We start from the raw sequence: 27,537 nt of genomic DNA on the forward strand, positions 1-27,537 counted from the left end.
TCAAAGATGTATGATGCTTCTTGGCAGAGGTGAAGGATGCTCTTCAGAAAGAAAGGAGGAATCTCTTCAGAAAGATATCTGGGTCCTCTGGCTGAGAGGGGTTAGATCCTCAAGAAATCTTGGGGTGCTTCCTAGCAACAGTCTGGGAGGAAGGGAGGGAGAGAAGCAAAAGAGAGAGGGAGGGGCCTGGGCATGGCTGCTCCTACTAGAGCCCAGAGAACAGTCTGTTCCTGCTGCCTCCTTGGCAACCAAAATCTAAGCTGGAGTGGAGGGGAGGGGGACCTTCAGATTTATCCCCCTTGGAGGGTCCCTAACCATTCACATTCATACCCCACCCTCTGGCTCTCCCCATCGGAGCTGGGCGTATCAGGGATGGGAGGGGATGGTCTAGGTGAGGGGTTTCATAGCAAGAAGGGAACAGGAGCTGGGGATGAACTGAATCTGAATCTGAGAAGAGCTAGAAGCTTCAGGAAACAGGTGGGCAGGGTGACCGGGTGGGAAGAGGAGGATGCAACACAGGGACAGGGGCTATAAGCCCAGACTTGGGTTGGATCTGGGTGTCTGGTGAGACACCTGTTCTGGAGGCAGTGTGCCCTTCATTTTGCCCTTGCCCAGGTCTGTTACCAGACCCTATTGGGAAATCAGGAAAAAGGGAGAGGTCAGGAGAAGATGGGAAGGGTTCAAGTTACCCGACTCTGTCCCTAGCAGGGGCTGGAGGGAGGTAGATCTTGAGGCATTTCATTTTTTTTAGCCCTGGCTTTAGTATTTCTTTGGGGAGGAGGGCATCTAGGATTTCAGAAAGTCTCTCCCGCCCAGTATTTTTAGGACACTGCATCAAAGACAGATGTGGTGGAGAGAGAGAGAATAGAAGGGAAACAAAAACAATAGCACCTTCATCTTCCCCTTCTGGATTCCTCACCCCTGCCCTAATCTAGATGACTGCTGGGCCTCTCTGTTGCCTCCTATTTTTACCTGGTCCAGGCAAAATATAAATGTGTATCTCATGCACCCAGGTTATCTCCCAACTCCCAGGGCAGCCTGGACCCGAGGAACTATTTTCATGCAGGACAGAGCATGCACACTGCAGCCTTGCTCCCCAGGGTTTCAGTCAAACCTGATCACTGATGAGGTGGCATCAATTGGCAGGCAGCCACCCTCGAAGCACCTACACTGCACACTGCACTGACTTCACACTGCAGCCTTCGGCCCCACACTGCAGCTGTTGAATGTTCGCTCTGAGCCCAGACTGAACACAGGTGCCCTTACTGCGTGCTGATTCTGCACACTGCAACCTCAATTCCCCCACTGCAGCTGCCACTGCACACTGCAGGTGCCCTTCACCTATTGCATTGCCCTCATCACCACCAATTAACTGCACACCCCATGGGTGTGTCAGCCCAGCTGCCCTTCTCATCCTCATGGTCTCAGGGGCTCCAAGAAAGGAATCCTCCCCTCTGATATGTATTGCAAACCCTAACACTCGCTGTAAGAGAAGTGGTTCCATCAGAGAATCGAGGTGGCTAAGACTAAGATGGGCAAAGGGAGCCGAACTTGGATAGGCTGTTGGTCAGAACCTCAACTCAGCAAGTGATTCTGCCCAGTATAAACTGGGCGATGAGCAGAGAGCAGTCCGCACTCCCCCCACCTCATACACACACACACACACACACACACACACACACACACACACTCTCCTCCCCAAGAACAGCCTGTGAAGGCAGTGCCCCGCCCTGGGAACCGTGGGAAGCTTGTGGCCCCCGCTGGTAAAACTGGGCTAATGACAGCGGGGGAACCGGCGGGGCCAGAGGGGGGGGTGCTAGAGTAATTAGACCTCTGCCTGGCGCTAAGAGGTCCTGAGATGAAAGGGGCTCTGGCGTCACTGGCATGGTTTTATGTCCATGAATGCAGGTGTGTGTGTGTGTGTGTGTGTGTGCACGCGCGCGCGCACACGCTCGCTCGCGTGTGTGTGTGTGTGTGTGTGTGTGTGTGTAGGGGGGTGGGGCTGCAGTGGAGACCTCTTCTTCCGGGAAGGGGATCTATGTGTACGCAGCCCTCCCTCCTCCTTAGGTTGGCCCTGGTACCATTTGGATTTTGGTGGGGCAAACATGGGAGGAAATACCACGTCAGTAAAGCTGGGAGATGAGGGATTATGGCAAGTCTTGACCCCTTAGAAGCTCAGCCCGGGGAGCAGATTGTTAGGGAAATGGCAGGTGGCCTTGAATACAAAGAGCCCCTACTGAGAAGGGTGTAGTTTGAATGGGGAGGCAGTGGATGAGTATTAATGTTAGAAATGAGGGAAGGTGGTTAAGGAGAATGATTCCCCCGAAGGATTAAAACATAGTTAAGAGGACCCCAGGATTCACCTGCCCAATCCTCTCATTTTTTACTGGAGGTAACTCTACCCCCGCAGCAGTGGTGATTTGTTCAAGGTCATACAAGTGAGTTACTGGTAGATAAGGGACCCGAACTCCGAAACATACTCTACACCTCTAAGCGTTTTATATTTGGCCTTCTTTCCCAATTTATTAGGTGGAAGCAGCTCTTCAATACTTCCTCCCCCACCCCAAGGTGCAAACCTCAAACCCCCAATTCCCTCAAAAAGCAAAGGCTGTTTTTTAAATGACATCTTTTCCAAATCATGTCACCAAGTACCACTCCTGCCGGAGCCGTCGAAGTGGAAAGGCGAGTCCGAGCCCGGCAGGGGCCCGGGCGGCTGGGGGGCAGCCGAGCCGCTGGCCAGGGTCCCGGGGCGCGGCGGGGGGCGGGGGGCGGGGGCCGGCGGCTGCAAGGCGGCCTGCAGGGAGCAGCCGCGAGCCGGCCTGGCGCGCAGATCCAGAGCCTGAGCCCCAGCCCGAGCGGGGCGGAGGAGGGAGGAGCCAGAGCGGCCGCCGCCTCTGCCGGAGGAGCCGCGGGGCCGCCACACTCGCCCCCCGCCCCCCCGCGCTCACTCGCTCTCACACCCGGGCGCTGGAGGCGGGCGGCCCGGGCCCCACCGGCCCCCCATGGACGCCCCCGGTACGGGGCGCTGAGACCCCAGCGTCGTTGCCCAGCCCGGTCCAGCGCGCCACGCCGAGGTAAGGAGGAGGGAGCGAGGGGGCATTAATATGCAAATGTCTCGCGATTGATTATGCAAAGCCGCGGGTCTCTGTGGGCAGCTTGCAGGCGGGCTGGGGGCGCCCAGGGGGTACCCGCTGCCAGCTTCAGCCTTTCCAGGTGCCCCGGTGACCCTGTCACAGCCTGGGAGCTTGCAACTTACGCCCTGGGGAAGGGAGGTGCTGCTGGGAGGTCGGTGGGCCCCGGGGTTCGCCGAAGGAGATGGCGTCTGGGCCTCCCCCTCGAGGGCCCGCCCGGCCTCTGTCCGGCCGGTCTGCTGCGCATTCCCAGGCCGGCCCCGCTGCCGGAGCTCCCCCGCCCGCCGCGCCGCGGTTTGTTTACGGTGCGCCGGAGGACTGCCCCCACCAGCCCCCACCCCTAGCCTCGGAGGCCGAGTGGCCTTTGCAAAAGCTGCCTCCAGCTGCGGAGGGCAGTGTGAGTGCGGTGGGGGGGGGGAGGTTTGCGTGGATCGGAGGAGAGGGAAGTCCCCCTCCCCTCACCCGCCTCCCCAATAGAGCATGGCTTTCTGGTTGCAACATTACTAATTGCAAAAAAACGAGGCTGGTGGGGTGGGGTGGGGGGAGTGTGCATGTAGTGGTGAGGATGTGCTTGATGGTCCCTAGATGACTTAGGAGAGTTGCTGGCTAGCATGGCTGGGGCAGAGAGAAAGGAATAGAGCTGTGTGTGTGCCCCCTCCTTGTTTCCCTCCCTTTGCAACGTGTCTCTGGTGCCCCTTCTCTGTCTAGGGCCCTCCCTTGTCCAATATGAAAGGAAGGCCTGGAGGGTTGACAAGCAATGGAAAGAGCCATCAATTCCAGGGATTGGAGGGGTGGGCGCATAGAAGGAAAGCCAGTAAAATGGGAACCTGCCTCTCAATACTGGCTCCAGCCCCAGGAGTGGGGGAATAAAAGGGGTTGCAAGATGAAAAGGGGAGCAAAGGTGGCATGCAGACACAGATATGTCCACACAGACAATTACCCAGGGACACCCAGGCAGACTCAAGGACAGGAGCTGCTGGACACACCCACATGGGGACAAGGGAAGAGGCTGCCTGCTGATGCACTGTGGAGCTCAGGGTGGGACACACCCACGGGAGACCAAGAGCAGGGAGACCAATCCATGCATGTACCCACGCACAGGGTCACACAGAGATGCTGTCACACGCAGGGGCAAGGAGGAGTCACTGTCACCCACACAGAAAAAGTCACTATCGCATGCATGCATGCACACAGAGCATTTGCACACAGCCCGCACAATTACAAAAGACCCTGTCACTCACAAGCACACACGTGCTCACATGTGCCCAGTCACCAAGTCATCATCGCCTGCCATGGCAGTTGTTGTCACTCAAACACAAATGCAGCTACACATCAGTACATGTGTACACAACTTAGCAACAAGTATTTTCTGGACTCTTACTGTGGAACCCAGAGGTTCTATAGAAAGAAAAAAAAAAAGAAAAGAAAAGAAACAACCCTGCTCCTGAAAAAATAAAATTTGAATGAAAAGACTTTCCTGCATAATGGTGCAAAGATTACATTCTCAATAACTATTGCTTGTCATACCACTGTTACTAGATGGCAAGCTCCTTGAGACCTGAAAGAATCATTGGAAGAGTTCTGGATTCCTCTCAGAACCTAGCCCAGGATGTACTCTGTAAACACTTGTTAATTGATTGACTGTGGGAACTCCAGACACAGGTGCATTTATTTGCGCACAGTCCCAGGGACTCAGGTGCAGGACGCATGCACAAGGCTCCAGTCCACACAGTCACAGGTTCACGCCAGCAGTGTTCAGACAGCCCCGGGTGCACACATTGCAACCAGGGCTGCCTGGCATACACCTAGATGCACAGGATCATAGACTTTTTCCTTCACCTTCTTTCTGTCTACTTCCTTTAGACTCAGCACTGTTGGCAATGAACTTTTTTTTTTTTCCTTTTGGAGGGACAGAGAAACAAGAGCAAGTGGGCACAGGGGGGTTCCAGAGGGCCGAATCATGGACCCAAAACGGTGTCCAGTGACTTCTAGCAGCTGGGATTGTCCTGGTTGCTCCGGGAGGAGGGTGTCTTGGGAAGAACTGGTTCCTAAGGAGCAGATCTCTAAACCCTACCCTAAATGCCAAAAGGGACCTAACTGCCCCTGCTAGGGGTTATTTGCCTGGGCCTTTCTTGGGGACCCTCTGTTGCCCCCAGCTGAGTGCCTGCCTCCCACCGAGAGTCCGCCCCTTTTCCCACCTCGGCTCTCCTGTCCAAACTTGGAAGCTTTCCTTAGGAGGCCCTAGGCTGGCGAGTGTCTGCGTGAGTGATGTGTATTTTTGACTTGGAATTTCTCTCTAATGCTGTCTCTCTGTTGCTCTGTCTTGGGGTGTCTGATTCTCCCTCTCTTGTTCTTCTGCCAGTCTGTAACTCTCTCTCACCCTGTCCTTGTTTCTGTTTCTGCCACAGCCTCTTTTTTCAAGCTGGGAACTGGCAGCGACTGTTCTTCATACTTTTCCAGTTGTTAATACTCAAACTGTGGCCCTCTGCCCCGCCCGCCCAGCCTCTGGGGTCAGCGGGAGGTTGTGGTGGGGGTGGGGGGCTGGGGGGCTCAGCTGGCTGCTCAGGACATCCTGCACTTCCTTAGTGCTGCAGCTGCAGCTGACCAGCAAGTTTTGGGGGCTGGGAAAGGGGGAAGGGGGGGTCAGCTACTGTCAAAGGGGTCAGCTACTGTCCATGCTGACCCCTTAGGTTGGCAGGTCCAGCCAGGGGACACCAGTTCTGTGGACACCCTTGCTGTGCAGATTGCAGCTCCTAAACAAGCCAGTGAGGCCTCCTCACTGACCCAAGCCAGTGGATATTGGCTGGAGTTGGCAGGACTAGGTCAGCTGGGTCCACATCAGGACTTGCAATGGCCTTTCTCCACACCCCTGGCAGCTGAGACCCACCTCAGAGATGCCCAACAGCTGTGTCCTTCTTGCCTCGGCTCAAGCCTGGTTCTGAGGGTACAGCTGTTCAGAATCTGTGGGGCGCAGTGAGGCCCTGTCACAAACCAGCAGGTTCCAGCCCAGAGAGGGCAGAAAGGGCAGGAGAATTTGAGCAGTGGGCACAAGGGCAGGAGACCCAAAGCCCAGGGAGGCACCAAACATTTCTGGCCATGCTTCCTTCTAGCCTTGGTCTACTTGGATGAGGAGGTACTGGTAATGATTCCATTGTGGAGACTCCTTGGGCTGCCACAGGAAGGAAAACTGAGGCTTGGTCACAGGAGACGCTTAGCAAGATGAAAGAGCAAAGTATCCTTTTCCCAGTAGATCAGGGATTTATTTATTTATTTTTGTGGTGCTGGGGATTGAACCCAGGGCCTTGTGCATGCAAAGCAAGCACTCTACCAACTGAGCTATATCCCCAGCCTACAGAGATTTTTTTTTTTCTTTTTCTAGAGACTCCCTGGGTTTGAATCCCACCTCTGCCTCTTGCTGGTTTTGCAACCTTGCACAGAGTGATTAACTTCCCTCTTATCTATAACTTGGGGATGGTAATCTCTACCTCATTTAGCTTTTTGACCTTTAGAGAAGTTAAAATACATAAAATTATTTTAAAAGTGTCTGGGTCAGGCATGGTGGCGCACTCTTGCAGTTCCAGCAACTCTGGAGGCTGAGGCAGGAGGATCTCAAGTTCAAGGCTAGCTTGAGCAACTTAGCAAGACCCTGACCTCAAAATAAAAAAAATTAAATTAAATTAAAAAAAGGGCTGGATATTTAGCTCAGTAGTACAGTACCCCTGGGTTCAACCACCCCAATACAAAAAAAGGGCAGGGGGAGTACCTTGGTACACTCATACCAAGCTATATGTGTAAGCTTTACAGTAGACGAAGAAACCTGTGGGCCTGGGGTTCCCAAGATTTCTTAGAAAAGTGTGGTAGAAAATTGAGTATCCTAGACATCACAGGAAAAGGAATGGAACTAGGGTGGGGGACATTGGGTCTCCAGTTTCTAGCTTCCTCAACCCTTCACATCAAATCTTTTTTTTTCCTATACATTTTTGCAACCATGAACAAGTGTATGGAGCCCAAGGCAGATTCCCTTGCCCACCCTCCTTGACTCTTTCCTTTTAGCTTAAAGGAAGTCCTTGGGAGGGGCTGGGGTTGTGGCTCAGCGGTGGAGCACTCACTTAGCATGTGTGAGGTCCTGGGTTCCATCCTCAGTATCACATAAAGCTAAATAAATAAATGTATTGTGCCCATCTACAACTAAAAAAGTATTAAAAAAAAAAAAGTCCTTGGGAGCAGGGGTTGTGGCTCAGTGGTGGAGTGGTGGAGTGCTTGCCTCATGTCGTGGGGCACTGGGTTTGAACCTCAGCACCACATAAGTAAAATAAAGGCATTGGGTCCATGTACAAATAAATTTTTTTTTTTTTTTAAGTTTAAAAAAAAAAAGTCCGGGCTGGGGATGTGGCTCAAGCGGTAGCGCGCTCGCCTGGTATGCGTGCGACCCGGGTTCGATCCTCAGCACCACATACCAACAAAGATGTTGTGTCCGCCGAGAACTAAAAAATAAATATTAAAAATTCAAAAAAAAAAAAAAAAAAAAAAGTCCTTGGCATCTCAGCCTGGGACACACCTCCTTAGCTAAGGGAACATGCATGAATCTTTGTACATAGCTACATCTCTCTTGGGACAAGTCTGAGTGAAGGGGCAGAGAGATAACAAAGAAAGTCTTTACTTCTCCCTAAGTTCTCTCCCTTCTCCTGTGTAGGTATAGCACTGAGCTCAGGGAGGAGCAGCACCCTTCCTCTCAGGGACCCAGCACTACAGCTACCAGGACCCATCCTGGTTGACAGATGCCAGATTCCACTTCCCTGCACAGAGCAGACATTAATATGAAGGGTGGTGGCAGAGAGAAACTGAGACCCTGAGGAAGGACCAGCATGGTGGGCCTGGTACATGGAGATCCTGGGTCTCTCCTGTGGTGTCTCTTTCCTATTTTGAGCCTGATGATCAGGATCCCCTCTTCCCCAATCCCCTTTTATTCAGCCTCTACCCTTCAAGGTGAAGCAAGGACAATGGTGGATGCCCCGTGGTGGGGTGACTGAGAGGCTGTGGAAGGGGAACCCATTCAATTCCACTTCTCACAGCTGTAGAGATGCTTGGGGAATTTTGGTGCCTCTGGGGGGATGGGGGGAGGCAGGCCTGACTGTGGAAAGATCTCTGCCTGGGAGTTGGGAGGCTAGGTTTTTGCCATTCACCAATTGTGTGATTTGGGGCCTAGGTTTTTATTATTGAGAAACAATGATGTCCTTCCTACTCAGACTGAAGATGAAGGACATAAGGTAGTTCAGGCTGGTGTGTAGCTCAGTAGTAGAGCCATTGCTAGCATGTGCAAGGGCTGGGTTTCATCCCCAGCACTGCAAAACAAACAACCCTCCTTAAGATGGGAAGATACCTCCTTCAATCCATTGCTGGTTGGTATGGTAAGCAGTGCCTAGGGATCTTCCTCCCCTCTCAGAACTGGCACACAGTAGGCTGGGTATGCACATACCACTAGGAACTACTAAGACTGTTCTCAGTAGTGGGGACACATGTGTCTTCACCTTAGTGTCACCTGGCAGGCCAAAGTTAGGGTTCTAATGGCAACCTCCCTCCTGATTGGTATGAGGTAGTCCAGAGTGGGGGCTAGAAGTTCCCTAGGTAGACCAGGGGAGCCAGATGGATGTTATTGTGTCCAGGAAATGCTATCCTTGCTCCCTTGCTTTGGGAGTGGGCACTCAGTCTGGAGAGCAGGGACTGGGGTTAAAAGTTAGTGCCAAAGGCACAGCCACACCCCCCAGCAGTGGCAAAGAGCTGCTGTGATTGGGCCAAGCCCCCAGTCACTGCTGTCTTCCTCCTCCTCCTCCTCCCCTCTGCCTCTGCCTCCTCTCCTCCTCCTCCTCAGAAGAGATGGGCTCTTGGCTGTCTGAGCACTAGCTGCCTGTTTCATTTTCTCTTTTTCCAGGCCTGGGGAGGAGGAGGGGACGGGCTTTGGTGGCTATCAGCATTTTCGTACACATCAGTGAGTGGGTGTGTTGTGCACGCATCCATGTGAGAGTGTTTTTGTGCATGTGTGGGCTGGGGAGGGCTCTGAATATCTCCTGGAACCCTGCTGGAGCCCTTCGGGTCTGCGCATGCGGGGTGAGTGTGTGTGTCTGCACGTGTCCGTGTGTGTGCCGGAGACTCAGCTGCATTTGCTTGTGCACTCTAGCTTTCTCTCTCTCTCACTCCTCTCTCCCTCTCTCTCTCACCCTCTCCCCCCTTCTTCCCTCCCTCCCTCTTCCCCCTCTCCCCCTCTCCCTCTCTCTCTGTCTCTCTTTCTCTCCTCTCACAGATACATGCACTCGAACTTCTCAATCCCTCTCCGTTTTTCTCTCCCTCCCTCCTTCCTCCTCCCTCCCTATCTTCCCCTCTGTCTCTCCTTCTTTTCCTCTCCCTCCCTCTGCCTCTGCCAGTTCTCCCTGGGTGGGGGCTAGCTCCTGCCTCCATAGGGCGCCTGGGAGAACATCCCTGCCTTTCTTTTCCCTTCCACCTTTCCCTCCCCTCCTAGGCCAGACTCCCAGGGCTGGCTGACAACTTCTGCTTTAGAAGAGTGCAGAGGGAGTACCCCAAGCCCTGCTGTGCCCATGATGCCATCTGCAGCAAACGCCTTGGCCCTGTGACATTCATGCCTCCAGCATTCAGCTGCCCCAGCTCCCAGCTCCAATTACCCACTGGCTGCTGGGGGGAGGGTGGGGAGAGTATGCCATGCCCAACTTGGGGGTGCTCCTCATTCTGCCTTCTTGATCATTTAGATCTCCTGCTTCCTGTTCCTGAGGGGAATTAGGACAGGGGGTCTGAAGTTCTGTGGGCTGGTAAGGAAGGTGCTGAACTCTTGAGCATGGCTATAAGCCCAGTCATCCATCAATGGGCATGGGGGCTGAACATGACCAGGGAGGTAACCCCCCAGTCCTGGATGCCCACCTTAATACCTGACTGCAGCTGGCCTGGGCTGCAGGAGGGGGCGGAGGAGAAGCAGGTGGGTGAGGTTATGGGGGAGTGGGAGGGGAAGCGCTGTCTTTGATGTTAGTACTGGGCATCTGGCCCAAGACGGGCTGCTGTTTATCTCTTTCTGTCTTTGACCTGCAGGGGGGAGTTTCCTGTTATATTCTTTGTGGGGGGGCAGGGAGAATCCTTTGTTTAAGTAACCAGTCTCCCCCTTATGTATACCCCCACCCCATCTCCCATTTTCTAGCCTCTAAGTCCCCATAATAGCTGGGAGATGAGATTCTGTCCTTAAGCTCCAGAATCCCATCTCCTAGGGGACCCAGGGAGCGCCCACCCAAGGGTGTTGTTGCCTCAATCCCTTCCTGCCCTCCATGCCTGTTAAGCTGTGCCCAAGTCTCTGTGTACTTCTGTGCCACATCACACCTGCCAAATTGTACCTGCCTTCCTGCCTTCACTCCCCTTTCCTGGCACTAGGATAACAGATTTGGGTGGGGCAGCCCTGTTCCCTCTATACCTGAGAATAGAAGAGAAGGGGGTCTGGGAAAGGAAACAGAGGTTGCAGCCCTAGAGAAGCATCTGACCCTTAATGTGGGGTGTGTGCTGCTGCTGCAGCGCTGCAGTGGCCACAGACTCCCACAGACAGTTGGGTTGGTGGCTGCCCGTGGGAGCCCACCTTGACACAGGGGCAGCGTCTGCACATGCATACCTGTCTGCCTGCGCGTGCCATGTGTGTTTGGGCTACAGTGGCTGCCCTTAGTATTGCCCCTTCTTGGCCCTGGTGGTGTGGAGTCAGGGCATCCATGCTGGATGATTAGGAGTGGGTGGTGGGGGAGGGATCTCCCCCAACCCTAGCAGCAAGCAGAGGGGAAGGGGAGAGGGAGGTGTGAACCTACCCACAGCACTATTAATAGCCCACATGCCAGGCCACCAAGAACCAGCTGTCACCGTGGAAACCATTCCTACTCCCCTTCCCCCAGCCTCCATGGGGAGGGACTTAGGCGGGGCACAAAGCACCCCCCACCCATCTTTCTTTGTTACCTTTCTCCCTTTGTCTCCCTTCCTTCATCTGTCTCTCCTCCCCTGATCTGTCCTCTTTCCCACCTCACCCCTTCTCTCCCACCCTCTTCCCATCCTTCCCTTTTCTTCTTCCCCTTTACTACCTTGACATCCCTAGCTCTACCTTCCCATCCCTGTGCTGTCTCTTTGTTCTCTCCCCTTCCCATTTTTCTTCCCCTCTTTCCCTATCACCTCTTTTGCCCCCCCCTCCTCTCTCTCCCCTTTTCTCAGCCACCCCCCTTTCCTGTGTGTGTGTCTGTGTGCTTGTCAAGAAAGAGGGCAGGGCTGTCTTCAGAACATGAAGGGCAAAGTTCAGGGGCCCCAGAAAGGTGGGGCCAAAGCCAAGCTCAGAGTAAGAGCCACCGGGTGGCAGCATGGTGTGCAGTGTTTGAAGCTAGATCCTAGGGGCAGACAGTTCCTGCTGTCAGCCCCAGAAGTCCTCTGGGGGTGTCCCTCAGATCCACAGGATTGCGGAGTGGGACTGATAGCAGTGGGAACCTGGCATGGTGCCCATGGATGCCGCATTGGCTTCTCATCCCTGTACCCCCATCACAGAAGCACTTAAGCTTAATGAAATGCTTCCCCCTCTGCGGGCACCTTGCCCACGCTGCCACGAGGCAGCTCTTATCTGACAAAGAGGGAGTGGGCAGCCAGGCCAGCCGACAGGTGGGTCTTACTGTCCTGCTGTCCAGCAGACAGCAGTCTCAGCGTCCGTAGCTCCACCCTCTCGGCTTCCTTGAGACTGAGCCTATGCCTCTGCAAAGGATGTTCCAGGAAGGAGCTTAGGAATATTAAGCTGGACCCCTGGAGGAGGGGAAAGGGGCTGCCCTTCAGGGAGGGTATCCCTGTCCCAGCCCCCTTCCCCGCTGACCTCTTTCTGCCCCAACTAAACAGGCTCACATGGTTTGTGCCTCCTTACATTCTAGGCCTTCTTCATGGGCTCTGTGTTTCCTCAGAGGCCCAGATTTGTCACTGAAGAGATATCAAGGAGTCCCCATGGATTCTAGACTCCTAGTAGGTGCCAGGCAAGAGTGCCCTAGGCAATAAGGGCAGCACCTTGGTCTTCTGCCCATTGCCAGGGCCTAACTATAGTCTGAGCAGCACTGAGTGGCACCAGGGCACAGCTCTGCACAGAGGTGGGGCAGAAAAGGACCCTGCCCCTCCCCCAGTAGGCACGTGCAAGCCCTTGGCAGTGCCCAGACACATTTGGAGTTAAAGCTGGGCTGGGGAGGGGGAAGGGGAAATAAACAGGGTGGCTTAGGTTGGCATTGCCCCAGGTCAGCCCTGAAGCAACTGGTAGTGGTGGGGTGTGGGGGAGGGGGGTCCTCCAGAGCTAAAGCCTGGGGCAGGAGCTGCCTGTGCCCTGTGGCTGTTGCTGGGGTTCCCTGCCCAGTTTGACTGATAGCTGCTAATGCCCATTCCTATGTGGACCTCTTTGCCTGCCCTGAGGGCCTGCTCCCCAGGGCTGCCCCTCTCTTAGCTTGCCCACTCCTGGGCCTGCCTCCTCCCCTCCCTGGGGGCACTTGGGCCTCCGGCTGGCGAGTGGATTTTTCCAGCTTCTGTAAACAAGAGGTGGCAGTGTGCCAGGCGGGCAGGAGACAGGCGGGGGCAGCACCGCAGCCAGGGTGTGCCAAGCACCGAGGCACAGCCTGGGGGGAGACAGGGAGACAGAGAGAGAGAGAGAGAGAGAGAGAGAGAGAGAGAGAGAGAGAGAGAGAGAGAGATATTTAGAGGCAGACAGACAAAATGAAGCCTCTGGGCTCAGATAGAAGTGGGAATAGAATAGCCTCTATTGTCCAACCCAACCCCCACAGCTTTTCTCGCCCCCTACCCTTCTCTGTTCTGGCTGAGAGTAGCAGGCCTCAGTGCCCAGCCCCTGGGCATCCCCACCCACTCCTTCTCCTCCCCCCAACCTCCACCCCTAAGGGCTGGCTACGCCATTATAAATTTATAACAGGAATTTCTCCACAAGCCAAGAAAAACTTGACCTACTTTCTTGACGGCTCCCTGGGCTAAAGCTCCCTGCTTCCCCCCACCACCCCCCAGTCTCCTGTCCAGCCCCGACTGCCCAGTCCTGGCCTGAGGAGGGGATGTCAGAAGCAAAATGAGCCACTTTTCTGTTCTCCTTCCACACTCCCCACCCCAGGGGCTGTCTGGGTGCAGAGGCCCTGCTCAATGCCTTGACTTATCTCTGCCCCCTCCTCTTACCCTGGCTCCTTATCAGTTCCGGGGGTGGGGCCAGGGGGCCCAGGGCAAGGTATCTGGTGCAGCAGCCATGTGATGGAGGTTGTACTTGGGGAGCTGTACCCTTTGTCCCCCTCCCTCCCATAGGCCTGCACCTGCCACAGATCTGTAGCCCAGAGCCAGAGGTACAGTACAGAGGGATGGTGGGCCTGGAATGGCACTGCTGTGGCTCCAGGTATCAGACCAAGGCTAGCATGAGAGCCAGGCTGTGAGGCTATAATTCCTGAGCCACCTGCTTCCTCGCTATATGTACTCAGAGTAAATAGTCAAGTTTTCTAAGACTCAGTTTCCTCATCTGTAAAGTTCTGAAGCCCACTTGAGAAGGCACATATTATCCACTCAGTCAACACATATTAGTGTCCTTTCCTATCCTTGTTGATAGCAGCTCAACCAAACCAAGAAGTTTGGCCCTTTCTGGGTGCAGTGGCATATGCCTGTAATCCTGGCTATTTGGGAAGCTGAGGCAGGAGGATCACAAGTTTCAGGCCAGCCTCAGCAACCTAGCAAGCCCCTGTCTCAAAATAAAAAGGACTGGGGATGTAGTTCAGTGGTAAAGCGCCCCTGGGTTCAATTCCCAATAAAAAGAAAATTAATAAATAAAGTCTGGTCCTCAAAATGGACAGTGGGATTTGGGACCTTGTTTGGAGGTCTGGAATCCTTGAGGGGCCAGAGTTATGGGGTTCTTTCTAGGTCAGCAGCAGGGGAGGTCAGCACCCAGTTTCTTTCAATGTCTCTGTTTGTTAAGGGACTAAGGTGAGCATTCAGGATCCCTGCATGCTGCCCCTCCCCCGGGCCTTTGTGGGCACCCTTATGCCTGTGCTGGAATCTGCTCATCTCTGGTCCCCTCTTACAACAAAGATACTGATGGATCTTAGGAAAACTTGGATGGGGGTGGTAATAATAACTAAAGTTTAATTAATAGAGAGTTCTTAAGGACCTTTCATTTGTTTGAATGGGGCTGGGGACGTAGCTCAGTTGGTAGAGTGGTAGAGTGCTTGCCTCGCATGCACAAGGCCCTGGGTTCAATCCCCAGAATCATCAAAAAAAAAAAAAAAAAAAAAATCTGCTACCCATGTAGGTAATCAAGATGAGCTCATTCTTTTCCTCCATATCTTTCCATGTCTGGGGCTTGGGATATGGCTTTCCAGTCTTCACTGCTGTGCTGTGATCCGAGGTCATTCTGGTCTTGTCCCTGCACCTGCCCTCCATGCCCACTGCCATCTTATTATGAGCCCCAGAAGCCCCAAATATTGCCACCAAAAGAAACCTACCCACCTCCTGCCAGTGGTGCCTTCTTACCCCTGCCTTTCTCTTCTCTCCACAGGGATCTCTGGACAGGACGAGACTCTGAAGCTACTCCCCCAGCCCCTAGCCCAGGATCCCCCATAAACCCTGCTTACCCCCCAGCTATCCTACCTGCCATTCCCTGGCCCCTCCCACCGCCCGCCCCACTTGGGGTGCAGGGCATGGTGTGAAAGGCCAAGTGCTGAGGCGGGTACCATGGGTGCTGTGCCCTAGGGCCTGGGTGGTAGTGGGTGGGTGGCCTGTGGGTGTGCCGGGGGGGGGGCATTGTGCCCACCCCAGTCTCTTGGCGTGCTGGAGGGCATCCTGGATGGAATTGAAGTGAATGGAACAGAAGCCAAGCAAGGTGGAGTGTGGGTCAGACCCAGAGGAGAACAGGTAATGGGTCCAACAACCTAGTAGTTCCCACTCCTAGGCAGCAGGGCCTGGTCAAAAGAAAACTGAGCTCCCTTTGCAGCACTACCTTTTAAGTACCTCAGGAGATGGGTGTGAGGCCAGCAACACTGATGCCTACTACCTTTATCCAGGAGATGAGGGATGTTTAGATGCCACAGGGAATTAGACATTTGGATTGAGAGGTGCCCATTTTGAAGGGCAAAGTGATTTAGAACAGAATAATCATAGGCAGCAGGCATATGGCCCCTTCCTGGACTCTGCTGAACAGTCTCTAGCGTCTCCAATGTTGCTGCCCTCATCTGGGCATGTGTGATCCAAAAGGCATTACCATTATCTTCCTCTCCTTATCAGCCCTTTCACCATCTGACCCCAAGCAGTTATGTTGTCCATAAGCCATACTGCACATAACTTGACATTTCAGGGCACAGGCACCACTAACTATTGGTCATAACCCACGCTTGAGTTTGGAATCTATTGGGAGCCCCACAAGCTTTTCCTTGTTCATGGTTAAGGGTGGGCACTGCTATGGAGGTCCTCCCAGGAATTGAAAGTGCAAGCCAACCGTAAAGATTTTGTTTACAGGTGGGTGAGGAGTCAGCCCTGCCACATAACTAGGGATGGGTTACCTATGATATGCACTACCCTTGAGCACCCTAGAGGGTCTTTTCCCCTCCCATCAATTCCAAGTGGCACAGAGCTCTGTCCCAGTTGGCATGTTGTCCCAGGAGCTGGGTACAGCTTGTGCCTATGGCTAGGGAAAGAGTGGGGGTGGGGGTACTCTGGGGAGCAGTGTGGCTGGCTGTTGCCTAGGAGATCAGGTCCTGAGCCAGAAGGCCAGAGGCCTGGCCAGGCAAAGCCCTAGGGCTCAAAACTGGTTCCCTGAAGAAGGAGAGGAAATGGATGGGGATTTGCAATTGTTTAGGCAGGGTGCTGGAGTAACCCCCCTCCCTGAAAGGCTGACTTCTGGCAAAGATATAAGAAGGAAAGTCTGTCTGTCTTGTCATTGTATATCTGTCATTTGTAGCTCCTGCCCAGACTTATGTGGGTTTGGGAGAATCTGCCCTGAGAGGTTGTGCAAAGGCAGGAATGCAAGTTCCCAGTTCCCCAGACTGCAGCCCCTCCCCCATGTTCCCGCGCCACCTTGTGACTGTCCCTGGGACGGCAATTATGAGTCTGGTAATTGCTGAAGCCAGTCAGTCACTCCACTGGGGCCTAGGTGGCCGAGTTCCTCTGCACTTACTCCTCTGGAAGGCGGGAGGAAGGTCTGACCCTCCAGCCCTGTAGGAACCAGACAAGGGTAATCCCCAGGGGGCGTGGAGCACTGGGCTGTCTGTGACTGTGACCCTGGCCAAGGTCACTGTGTCAGTGTGTTGGGAGCTGCATCCGGCTCCAGGAGGAGGGGCCGTGCAACGTGCCACATGCAGGGTGGGTGTGGAAGGTTATACAATCCTTGCATGCGTGTAGAGGGCTTATGTAACCTGCATGCACTGAGGTTATGTAACATGTATGTGGAGAACCCAGCCACATATATGTGAAATGACTGAGTTGCTAATAATACCTTGCATGAAGGGGCTCAGGGTCCTTGTCCTGACTCTGACTTCATTGCACAGTGTCATCAGGCACAAGTGTCACCGTTTGCTGCTGTGTTAAATGGAGGCTAGGAACAGGGTGACTCTAGTATTTTCAATCATTATGGATTATTTAGCATGTGTGCATGACCTGGAAATCAAACAGTGCATTCACACTGGGAGAGGGGTAGTAATATTAGGTGGCTGTCCAGAGGCATATCCTAGAAGTCACATAACACACTTGAGAATGCCCTGAAAGTTGCACTGATATGTAGACCCTTATTTCCATCCTTGGGTTTATACTGAAGGTTGTATTGTTATTCATATGCACAGGTGTCCTGTTGCATGTATGTGTTCAAAATGATATGTAGCTTTAAGAATATTCTGATGATTCTTTTTGCATATTTATCATCTGCTGAAGGCTTAAATATGTGGATATCCTGTGTATTATGAGCGTTTAAAATCTTTAGTGTGTGTGTGGGGGGTATATGTGTGTGTGTGTATGTATATATATATATATATATATATATATATATATACACACACACATATATACACATAGAGAGAGAGAGAGTGAGTGTGTGTGTGTTGGGGTCCTAAAACATGCTTTTGCCCTAGTCAAGCCCCTTATCTTTCCCCTGCAGCTACCAGATAGCTGGATCCTTCTCTAAGTTTTGTCAGCTGATGTTGGGGGTGGGTAGGATGAGGACCTAAGATGGAGGAGTTGGGCCTGGAAGATCGAATGAGGCTCTTGGATAAGAAAGGGCTATCCAAAGACTGCTCTGTGATTCTACTCACTTTGCCCCCATCCAGTGCCAGGTCACCAGATGGAAAGCGAAAAAGAAAGAACGGCCAATGTTCCCTGAAAACCAGCATGTCAGGTGAGCCTGGCTGCATGTACCCCTTCTCTGTACTCCTACCCCATCAGACCATATGGGGCCCTCTCTGGGCCTAGGTTCCCTTCTAACACCTTCTATGTCCCCTGGGAGAGCCTCCTACAGGGCTTGGGATGGATTTACCTGGGGGTGAGAGTGGTGATATGGGACATGCTCCAGCCCTTGAGGAGGGATTAGGACAAGGAGGGCCTCTTCCTTTCTCCCATGATCTCCTCACATTACACCCCCCACCAGAATCGGAGCTTGAGATGGAGGATGGAAGGTCTGTATTCTCCTGAAATGAGCTGCTCCTGTTTGTGTTTCTCTCTCTGCCATCCTCTGTGCCTTAGATATAGCAAAATGTACCCATGATGTGCACACCTGTAGTCCCAGCTACTTGGGAGGCTGAGGCAGGAGGATCACTTGAGCCCAGATCAGCCTGGGCAATGTAGTGAGACCTCATCTAAAAAAAAAAACAAAAAAAAAGGAAAGAAAGAAAAAAAATGAAGGGGGGGAACCTTAAATGGGCAGTTAAAAGAACTGACATCTGGTATATTTGTAGAAAAAGGGATGGACAAAATTAGCTCCCATGTTATCTCCAGGATTCTACCTTTCTACTTGGAGACAGAGATCCCTTCAGCAAGGCCGGGCTAGGAGATGGGCCAGAAAAGAAAAGTTGGGGCTGGGGAAAAGTATAGGAACCTCTCTGCTGGGCTCCTCGCCATGCCTGCTGCCTCCATCCTTTCCTCCCTCCCAGGGTATATCCCTAGTTACCTGGACAAAGACGAGCAGTGTGTCGTGTGTGGGGACAAGGCAACCGGTTATCATTACCGCTGTATCACTTGTGAGGGCTGCAAGGTATGGACCAGCCATCTCCTGCCCCTCCCCCACCACCTGAGCCCCCTTCTCATTCCCTTTGAGTCCCTCAGCACCTGGCATGACAGACAAAAGCTCTGTAAACATCTAACCTAAAGCCCACCTGTGATATCATCATTTTTCTTCTCTTAAACATTCATTTATTCACTCATTCATAATCCCTGTTCTACCACTCACAGGTTAATGGCCTAACCTTCCTGAGCCTCAGTTTCTTCATCTATTCCATGGAGATAATCATACTACCTGTTTCATAGAGATGTTGGTAGAATTAGATGATTCACATGAAGTGTGTAAAACAGTGCTTCTTCTTATCCATAAGAAGCCCTGGATAAATGTCAGCTGTTACCCATCCATGCAGTTATTAGGAGTGAGGAGTGCAGACTATGCCCTGCCCACAGCCTACAAGAGAGGAGCAGATCTGAAACAGACATTGGTGTTTTTCAAAATGTGGTTCATGGACCACCTGGAGTACTAGCTAAAATGCAGGTTCCAAGGCCACATTGCCACCCCTTCTTGGTCAGAACCTTTTTGTGCTGGAGCTCAGGGATTCTGACTATAAACAGGCTTCCCAGGTGCTTCCAATGCACCTGAAAGGGTGAGAACAAGTGCTGGGGGGTATCGTGGGTGCACACAGGAGATGAGAACAGCAAGTTCTCCCTAGGCAGAGGGGCAAGGTCATAGGCTTGGGGAGGCTTAATTAGATTTCACTTTGGTTGTTTCAACCAGCATGGCTTTTCCAGGATCACCACCTTCTGCAAATGTCAGACTTTCCAAGAAACAGATCAATTAAAAATCTGTGAAAACTTGGGCTAGGGATATAGCTCAATTGGTAGAGTGCTTGCCTTGCATGCACAGGCCCTGGGTTCAATCTCCAGCACCACACACACACACACAAAAAAAAAATGTGAAAACTTAAAAGCTACTCACTTTCTTAGTGTCAACCAAATCTGGTGGTCCAGGGATTTAAGTTCCAAAGCAGTGCTCGTAGTGTAGCATAGAGCAAGACATCTGGGTCCCAGGGAACATTCCCCCAAAGACAGAAATGTCTTGGCTCCTTTCCTAGAGAGTTTGATTTTGTAGGTGTGGAATGAGAACCAGGAATCTTGTGTTTTTTGTCATTGCACTAGATGATTTTAATGTACCCCAGAATCTAGGATCTCAGACCTTGATGTCCTCTATCCTTTACCTGGGGCTGAGTTCTGGCTCTGCTCTCTAGTTAGCCATATCACTTTGGGCAAATTGCTCAATCTCTCCAAGCCTCAGTTTCCTAGTGTGCAAAATGGAAACAATGACAGTTTCTACCTTGTAGGATTGTCATCAGGGTTAAATGTAATAATGCAGAAAAAAAGGTATATCTTTACATAGTAAGCATTCAGTTCAAGTCCTAGCTATTTTTATTGCCACCGCCTTGATTCTTGAGATTTTTCCTTTAAAGCAAAGACTAATCCTGATACATGTAATTTTTTTTTTCCCAAGCTGATAGAGTTCATACCCAGTGTTTTTTCATGACTTTCACTTTTCCTATTTCATGAGTTCCACCTGCATGGGCAACAAGCAACATACTGTATATGAGAATGAGTCAATGTCGGGTTAACAAGATGGAAAATAAGATATCAATTGGACTTCCAAAGCTGCTATTCCTTCAGGTTTCACAGCTTCTCACACCATCCCAGACCCAGTGCTCACCAATGCAGCCGTCATTCTTACCTCTGCCATTCCCAGATACTCCCCACTTCTCTGCAGCCTGGGGGCTGTATTTCTCAGGTCATTGTGCCTGCGGTGTCAGGAGGATGCCAGGTTCCTTCACTGATCTTAACTCTCTCACCAACCCCCAGTGAGCTGTGTGGTTGGCCCAGGAAGGGGAAGTCATGATTAGAACCTGCTTAATCTCCCCCTATCCCAGGGCTTCTTTCGCCGCACAATCCAGAAGAACCTTCATCCCACCTATTCCTGCAAATATGACAGCTGCTGTGTCATCGACAAGATCACCCGCAATCAGTGCCAGTTGTGCCGCTTCAAGAAGTGCATTGCCGTGGGCATGGCTATGGACTGTAAGGGGCACGGGCCGGGGGAGTTGAGCCACTCAGCTGGGCTAGGGGTGATTCAGGGATGGCATCTCCCTTCCATTGTACCCTTGGGGCAGAGTCACAGTTCAACCCAGGTCAGGTTGGTGGTGGACTGTTCAGAGTCTTGGTCCCTGATACCCTTATCATAAGGGGAAAGGGAACAGGATTCTCTATGGGTCTTACACATGGGCCCCAGTGCCCACCTGCCTTTCACTACTTATGGGACTTAGAGAGGGCATTGTTGGGTAAAATGAACTCCTGAGAACTCTCCTAGCACTGTGATCCTGACCCCCAGGAAAAACCTCCTTTCTGGGTAAGGGGATATTTTTATTGGCTGGGGACTGGGAGGCAGGATCATCTAGAAACTGTTATCACCATAACCTATTGGGCCATAACATAATACTACCCTGGATCTTTCCAAATTGGTGTTGACATTGTCCCCCTTATTGTGCCACCCAACTCCTAGGTGATTTGGGTGGTTACTTAACCTCTCTGACCCTTGGTTTTGCCCAACCTCTGCACTAGAAGAATAGCTTCTGAGAGGACTGTGGATAGGGGAGGGAGAGTGCCCTGCAAGGAGTCTCTTGTCTCTGTTAACAGTGGTTCTAGATGACTCGAAGCGAGTGGCCAAGCGCAAGCTGATTGAGCAGAATCGGGAGCGGCGACGAAAAGAAGAGATGATCCGATCTCTGCAGCAGCGACCAGAGCCCACTCCCGAAGAGTGGGATCTGATCCATGTTGCCACAGAAGCCCATCGCAGCACCAATGCCCAGGGCAGCCATTGGAAGCAGAGGCGGAAATTCCTGGTAAGGGGCACCAGGAGAGCAGCAACCGGTTGGCAGGAGAGGAGAGTGGGCTCTGAGGCTTGCCTCCTATGGAAAGCCTCCTCAGTGTAATCTAGCCCAGAGCTGATACTCTCCACACCTTGGTGGTCCTGATTTTGCACATCATATGCAAAATCACTGCTCTCTGGTCCTACCTATTTCCTAAGATGGGGTGCTCTATGAGGACAGGGCTTGTTTTACTCATCAAATTTTTAGTGCAGAGGTGACCTCTTCTCGCTCTAGGTGTTGTGTTAGGCCCTGGCAAAACTGAGTGACAGTGGATGATTATTTTTTTTTTCAGAAGATGGACAAGTGTCTTTATGTGGAGGGGGGAGACCAAAAACTGGATCCTGGTTCCTGATAAGAGTGTGCAATGGGGTGGAACAGTGCACTATTAAAAGCATGTGCTCAGCCAGGCACAGTGGCCCATGCCTGTAATTCCAGGGGCTCAGGAGGCTGAGACAGGGGGATTGCAAGTTCAAAGCCAGCCTCAGCAATGGCGAGGCACTTAGCAACTCCATGAGACCCTGTCTCTAAATAAAATACAAAAAAGGGCTGGGGGATGTGACTCAGTGGTTGAGTGCCCCTGAGTTCAATCCCCAATATCCTCCCTACCCACAAAAAAAAAAAAAAAATTGTGCTCTAATACCAAGCAGATGTTTATCAAGATGTAGTCATATGACTTTGGCCCTAATACTTAACTACACTAGGCCTCAGTTTCCTGCTCTGTGAAATGGTGATAATTTTATCTTCCTCAGAGTTGTGGCGAGGATTAAATAAGATATGTAGAACATGTAGTCTAACGCTTGGTCAGTCATTACAACTGGGATTATTATTACATTACTGCTGCTACCATTCTTACCATTGTTATTATTGGCAGACTTGGAGTGCTCTCTAGGGTTTATCCTCTGCCTCAAAACCTGGGAGATGGGACACAGCTAGTCCTATCTGGCCCCTCTTCCCCAGGCTGCCTTGGAGCTCCCCCTGGTGGGCAGGGAGCCTCAGTGAGAGGTTGAAAGGGGTCTGCAGCCTCAGATGACCCCTATCTCTTCCTCTAGCCGGATGACATTGGCCAGTCACCCATCGTCTCCATGCCTGATGGAGACAAGGTAGACCTAGAGGCCTTCAGCGAGTTTACCAAGATCATCACCCCGGCCATCACCCGTGTGGTGGACTTTGCCAAAAAACTGCCCATGTTCTCCGAGGTGAGTGGCAGATGGGAAGAGAGACATGGTGCCAGGTTGGAGGGCACCATGCTCCCCAGGGCACTGCATGCTCCTCTGAGGTTCTCTGGACAGGGAGTCCTATAACTAACATACAACCATCTAACTCCTTGTGTCTACCTCCCCAGCCCTTCTCCCCTCAAGTCTTCGTGGCCACCCACCTCCAAGCAGCCTAAGCGTTCTCCTCATTGTGGGCAGGAAACAGGCTGCTCTCCTAGCTGCTGGACTTTGGCCAAGTTAACTAAATCTCCTGTACCTCAGTTTTCTTATCTGTGGTGGGCTGGGGTGAATAACAGGACCTCCCTCAGAGGCCTAACTGTGAAGTTTAAGTAAAAATAGGATAGACATGGTTCCACATCAGGTCAACTGTGGGAGAGACTGGAGCATGGGGAGGGCCGTGCTGAGTGGTCCTGTGACCCTGCCGCCCCACAGCTGCCTTGTGAAGACCAGATCATCCTCCTGAAGGGGTGCTGCATGGAGATCATGTCCCTGCGGGCTGCTGTCCGCTATGACCCCGAGAGCGACACCCTGACGCTGAGCGGGGAGATGGCCGTCAAGCGGGAGCAGCTCAAGAATGGCGGCCTGGGAGTGGTCTCCGACGCCATCTTTGAACTGGGCAAGTCACTCTCTGCCTTTAACCTGGATGACACGGAAGTGGCTCTGCTGCAGGCTGTGCTGCTAATGTCAACAGGTACCTGCTGGTGGGCTGGGAGGGCCCAGGAATTGACAGGGACCCCAGAGCTCGGCTGAACCCTGGGCTTGTTGGCTCTCCTTTTTTCTTAATCTTAAAAACTCTGTACCCAAATCTCTCTCTCTGACCCATTCCCTCTTCTGCAGGCTACCTGTCTATCACCCAGGCTGCCCTCTGTCTTTTCTTTTCTTTTTTTTTTTTTTTAGTTGTAGATGGACATATATCTTTATTTTTACTTATGTTTGTGTGGTGCTGAGGATTGAACCTAGTGCCTCACACTTGTGAGACAAGCATTCTACCACTGAGCTACAACCCAAGCCCTGCGCTCTGTCTCTTCTTCTCTGTTCTGTCACCCACCCCATCTTTGGTCCCCAGGCCTATCACTTGTTCCCCAGTCCCTGTTCTGTTCCTTATCATGCCTTTGCCCTGTTCTTTCTCTCTGCCCCCCATCCTCTGTCTCTAATATATTCCTTTGTTCCTTACCTTCCACACTCTCTTCCCATCCACCTTCTGTCCACCATTCCTTCTATCTCTAAGTCCTACCTCTTATCCCCCAAACCCTTTTCTTCCCTCACTACCACCCCACCGCTCTGCCCACCAACGCTTTTCTGTCCCCTGGTCTTCCCCTCTCTCCAAACTTTCCTCTTGTCCCAGGCCCCCCTCCCCATTCCCCTGTCTTCCTTATGTATTGCTCCATGCCTCCTGCCTGGCGGCTGGTCCTCACATCTCCTTCAGTGCAGTTTTCTTCTCTGGCTCTCTCCTAACCCCTCTGCTCATATCCTCCCCCATGTTTCACCTATGTCTCTCTCAGACCCTCACCACACACCTGTCATGCCCTTTCTTCTTTGCAGACCGCTCGGGCCTGCTGTGTGTGGACAAGATCGAGAAGAGTCAGGAGGCATACCTGCTGGCGTTCGAGCACTACGTCAACCACCGCAAACACAACATTCCGCACTTCTGGCCCAAGCTGCTGATGAAGGTGACTGACCTCCGCATGATCGGGGCCTGCCACGCCAGCCGCTTCCTCCACATGAAAGTCGAGTGCCCCACCGAACTCTTTCCCCCACTCTTCCTCGAGGTCTTTGAGGATCAGGAAGTCTAAAGCCTCAGGCGGCCAGAGGGTGTGCGGAGCTGGTGGGGAGGAGCCTGGAGAGAAGGGGCAGAGCTGGGGGCTGAGGGAGATCCCCCCCCACACCTCTTCTCTCCTTCCTCTCATCCTTGGATAGATGCAGCTCCCACACACCCCTGCACTGCCCAGGTCCCCCTCAGAACCTCCAGCCCTGAGACAGGGCAAACAAATGAACTTGCTATGAAAGGACAGTATGGGAGGCTGGGACCGTGTCCTGCAGTTCCCAGGGGCCCCGTCCCCTAAGAAAGTAGGGGAAGAGAACTAAGAGGGACAAGCCATCTTGACTGTAGGGATAAGAGGAATGTGGGATGGGGGAAGATGCCCTCACTCACACCCTACACAGACAAGAGATTCCCCCACCCAGTTCCTTGGCCTAGGTTTCCCCTCCAGGCTAAGGGCCTCTACTTTCCCAGATGCCTGGGTGCAAAAAAAACGGCTTGGCTTGGATCCTCCCCTGGAGGTTAAAAAATGATAGTCATCCTAACTGCACTTTGGAAACCAAGCAAGGGGAAAAGTTAAATGAAGAAAAACTAGACAGAGAGAAAAAGACAAAAAAAGAGAGAGAGAGCGATAGAGAGAGAGAGAGAGAGATATTAAGTTATTAACTAAGGCTGGCCAGAGGGGAAGGATCCCCCCCTTTCTCATCCCCATGCACTTTGAGAGCTGCCCTTCCTCCCCCCAGATCAGAGAGAACCCCCCCCCAATTCCCCAGAGTAGGGCTGCCTATCAGAGCTGTGAGTTGACACAACAGGGTCCTGGCCTCCCCCTTGCCTTGCCCCTCCCTCTGTGCCCCTTTGGCACCCCCACCCCAGTACTTTCTCTGCTCTCTGCCACTCGTGCCCGCTGAGTTCCATCTACCTCTCACGCTGGATGCCAGCTGGCCCCTCACCAGCCTGCCCTACTGCCCACACAGCTCCCCTTTCAAGTGCCCAGCCCCAGGGGCCTCTCCCTATCCCCACTCCTTCTGCACCTTGCCACCCACACAGGAAAAAACTGTGGCCCAGGCCCCTTCCCTCCTCATATCCTGCAGTATTAGCTAAATCCAGATGCTGCGTGGGGGGTGGGGGGGTTGTGTGTGAGCGTCTCCCAGGCCTCCACCCCTGTAGGACTCTTTCCCTGTTTCCCTGTCTTCTGGGCTCTCTCTCTGATCTCTGCCCTCCTTCCCCACCCCCACTCAATGCACTGGGGCAGGCGAGCAGGCATATAATGGGGTTGTTTCCATTGATGGCACTTGGTTGGGGCCCCAGGGGAGGAGGCAATTGGTGCTCCTCCTATTTTCTTTGAAGCTCTTCAGGCTGGCCACCCCTTTGCCCCTGGGACCCCTTTCCCCTCTTCTTTTCTCTATTCAGGGACTTTGGCTTGAGCCATCTCCCACCCTCCTGGTGAGGAGTGCTCTGTTGGTCTGCACTTGGGTGAGCTGCCCTCCTCTTCCTCCTGCCTTTGGCAATGCCCACTCCTCAGGGGAGAGAGGGGGGAGGAGGTGGCCCTCCCACAGGTGGGAAGGAAGAGATGAGGGAGACCAGAGCAGACCAGAGAGCCCTGGGTTCAAGGCTGCATGTCGGCAGGGATGGATGGGTGGACATAGATGCCCCCGGAAGCCATGGGGAATAGGGCAGGGGGCAGGGGAGGGGTGCCAGGGCTTCCTGCGCTTTGCACTATTGGGGCACAAATGTCTTAAGTAGTGGGGAACCTGCCACCCCACTCTGACCCTCAGCCTGCCACAGCCCCCTACACACACACACACACACACACACACACACACACACAAAGGCAGTGCTCCACTGTCTGCCAGGGCAGTGTCCTTCCCCACTCTTCAGGTGTTTCCTCCAGGTAGACTGCCTGGAAGAGCACATTGTCACCTGTCTGAACGCCTGCCCCAATCCTCTGGGCCCCCATGCTGCCCATGCTGTCTTTGTCTCTATCCTCTCTCTCTCTCTCTCTCTCCTGGGGTACTGATTCCTGGATTCCTCCAGTCCCATGGGGAAGCCCTCTCATACCTTCCTCCCACACCTGGGGGCCTAGTAGAGTTCCTGACCTGTCTGCTGTCTCCCCACTTCCTCCAGCCCCACCCCTGTCTTTCTATCCCCTTTCTCAACCATGGACATGGTGGCCTCTTACATGCACATGGGAATCCCCCCACCCTTCTCAATCATGTGAGCTGTGATCCCCCACCCGCTGGCCCTTCCCCTTCCCCTCAGTGATGTGGAGTGTATGTGTGTGTGAATGTGTGAGTGAGTACACGTGATGGGGGAGGAGCCAGGGAGACTCAGGAGTGCCACGCACCTGCTCTAGAGAGGCAGCTGTCCCAGTCCCTGCTGAGGAAGTGGGGGACAGGGCCCTCTCCTGGGGGCCATTGGTGCTAATGAGGGGGAATGGCCTTGACGTGGGTGCTTAGCATGCCTCCTCCAGTGTTGGCCCGGGGCACTAGGGCAGGCTGGGTGGGGCAGCAGGTGCAGTATTGGTGGGAGGATGGGTTGCTGGGAATAGGTTGAGGGGGCCAGGCCAGGACAAGGGGGTGCCAGAGCCATGACCACTACCCCACCCCCACCACCCGCCTCTCCATCTCAGTATTCCCCTCCCATCACTTATAACACACATACCTCATCCAGCCTCCTCCCTGCTCAGACTTGGGGAGGGTGGGGGAGGAGGAGCCCCTACCCCTATCCCCAGTGGCAGGTCTGCAGGGCTGGGAGAGGGCAGGGCGTGTGACATAGACACCGTCCAAAAGGGGACAGTACTTCCTGCCCTGGGAACTCCTGGGTGGGGGGAGGGGGACACTGCCCAGAGGCGCTACTGAATGTATGAGAAGCTGGTGCTGGGGTGGGGGGAGGGGGGTTATGGCCAGAAACAGGGAAGGAGGTAGGTCCCTTTCCCAGGGAGGGGTGGGACCGGTAGGGGTGACTTGAGGGGCTCCTACTCCTGCCCCACGTTGACAATCAGTATGTCTGTTATGTGCGATTTTTCACCCCGTTGTGTTTTGGGTCAGGATTTTAAAGAAAGATATTTTTATGGTAATTGTTGCTCGTCTATTTTACTATATATTTATGTAATAAATATATGATGAAAATAACCCCCTTGGGCACCCCCCCTTAGACTTGTGTGCTGTTTCCCTATATCCTCCCATCTGCTGGCAGAGTACCCACCCCACAAACTGACCAGATGGAGAGGTGTCCCCCCCCCAAGCCTTGGCAATAGTCCCACCCCA

The 27,537-nt window shown here is 53.0% G+C and overlaps 2 protein-coding genes across 2 annotated transcripts in view; one reads left to right on the plus strand and one right to left on the minus strand.

Annotated features, from left to right (window-relative positions):
* The window catches only part of Med24 (mediator complex subunit 24), a 35,392-nt gene extending 31,996 nt beyond the window's left edge, over window positions 1-3,396 (minus strand). The window contains exon 1 of the mRNA XM_026386706.2: window positions 3,257-3,396. Within this exon, the coding sequence (XP_026242491.2) occupies window positions 3,257-3,378 (122 nt within the window). The 5' untranslated portion in view covers window positions 3,379-3,396. The remainder of the gene's footprint in view (window positions 1-3,256) is intronic.
* Thra (thyroid hormone receptor alpha) lies at window positions 2,866-27,402 on the plus strand. The gene is made up of 9 exons (XM_026386710.2): window positions 2,866-3,074; window positions 14,707-15,062; window positions 17,462-17,529; window positions 18,281-18,381; window positions 20,303-20,450; window positions 21,066-21,271; window positions 22,348-22,494; window positions 22,945-23,203; window positions 24,055-27,402. The coding sequence occupies exons 2-9, from the start codon at window positions 15,010-15,012 to the stop codon at window positions 24,303-24,305; spliced, it is 1,233 nt and encodes a 410-aa protein (XP_026242495.1). The 5' UTR covers window positions 2,866-3,074; window positions 14,707-15,009; the 3' UTR covers window positions 24,306-27,402.
* The last annotated feature ends 135 nt before the right edge of the window (window positions 27,403-27,537 follow it).

The sequence above is a fragment of the Urocitellus parryii genome, chromosome 7 (assembly GCF_045843805.1).
Source record: "Urocitellus parryii isolate mUroPar1 chromosome 7, mUroPar1.hap1, whole genome shotgun sequence".
Lineage (NCBI taxonomy): Eukaryota > Metazoa > Chordata > Mammalia > Rodentia > Sciuridae > Urocitellus > Urocitellus parryii.

Coding starts and splice junctions, on each gene's coding strand:
- Thra (XM_026386710.2), top strand. CDS start 15,010: ATGGAACAGAAGCCAAGCAAGGTGGAGTGTGGGTCAGACCCAGAGGAG. Junction 15,063..17,461: donor TCAGACCCAGAGGAGAACAG/GTAATGGGTCCA, acceptor GCCCCCATCCAG/TGCCAGGTCACCAGATGGAA. Junction 22,495..22,944: donor AACTGCCCATGTTCTCCGAG/GTGAGTGGCAGA, acceptor GCCGCCCCACAG/CTGCCTTGTGAAGACCAGAT.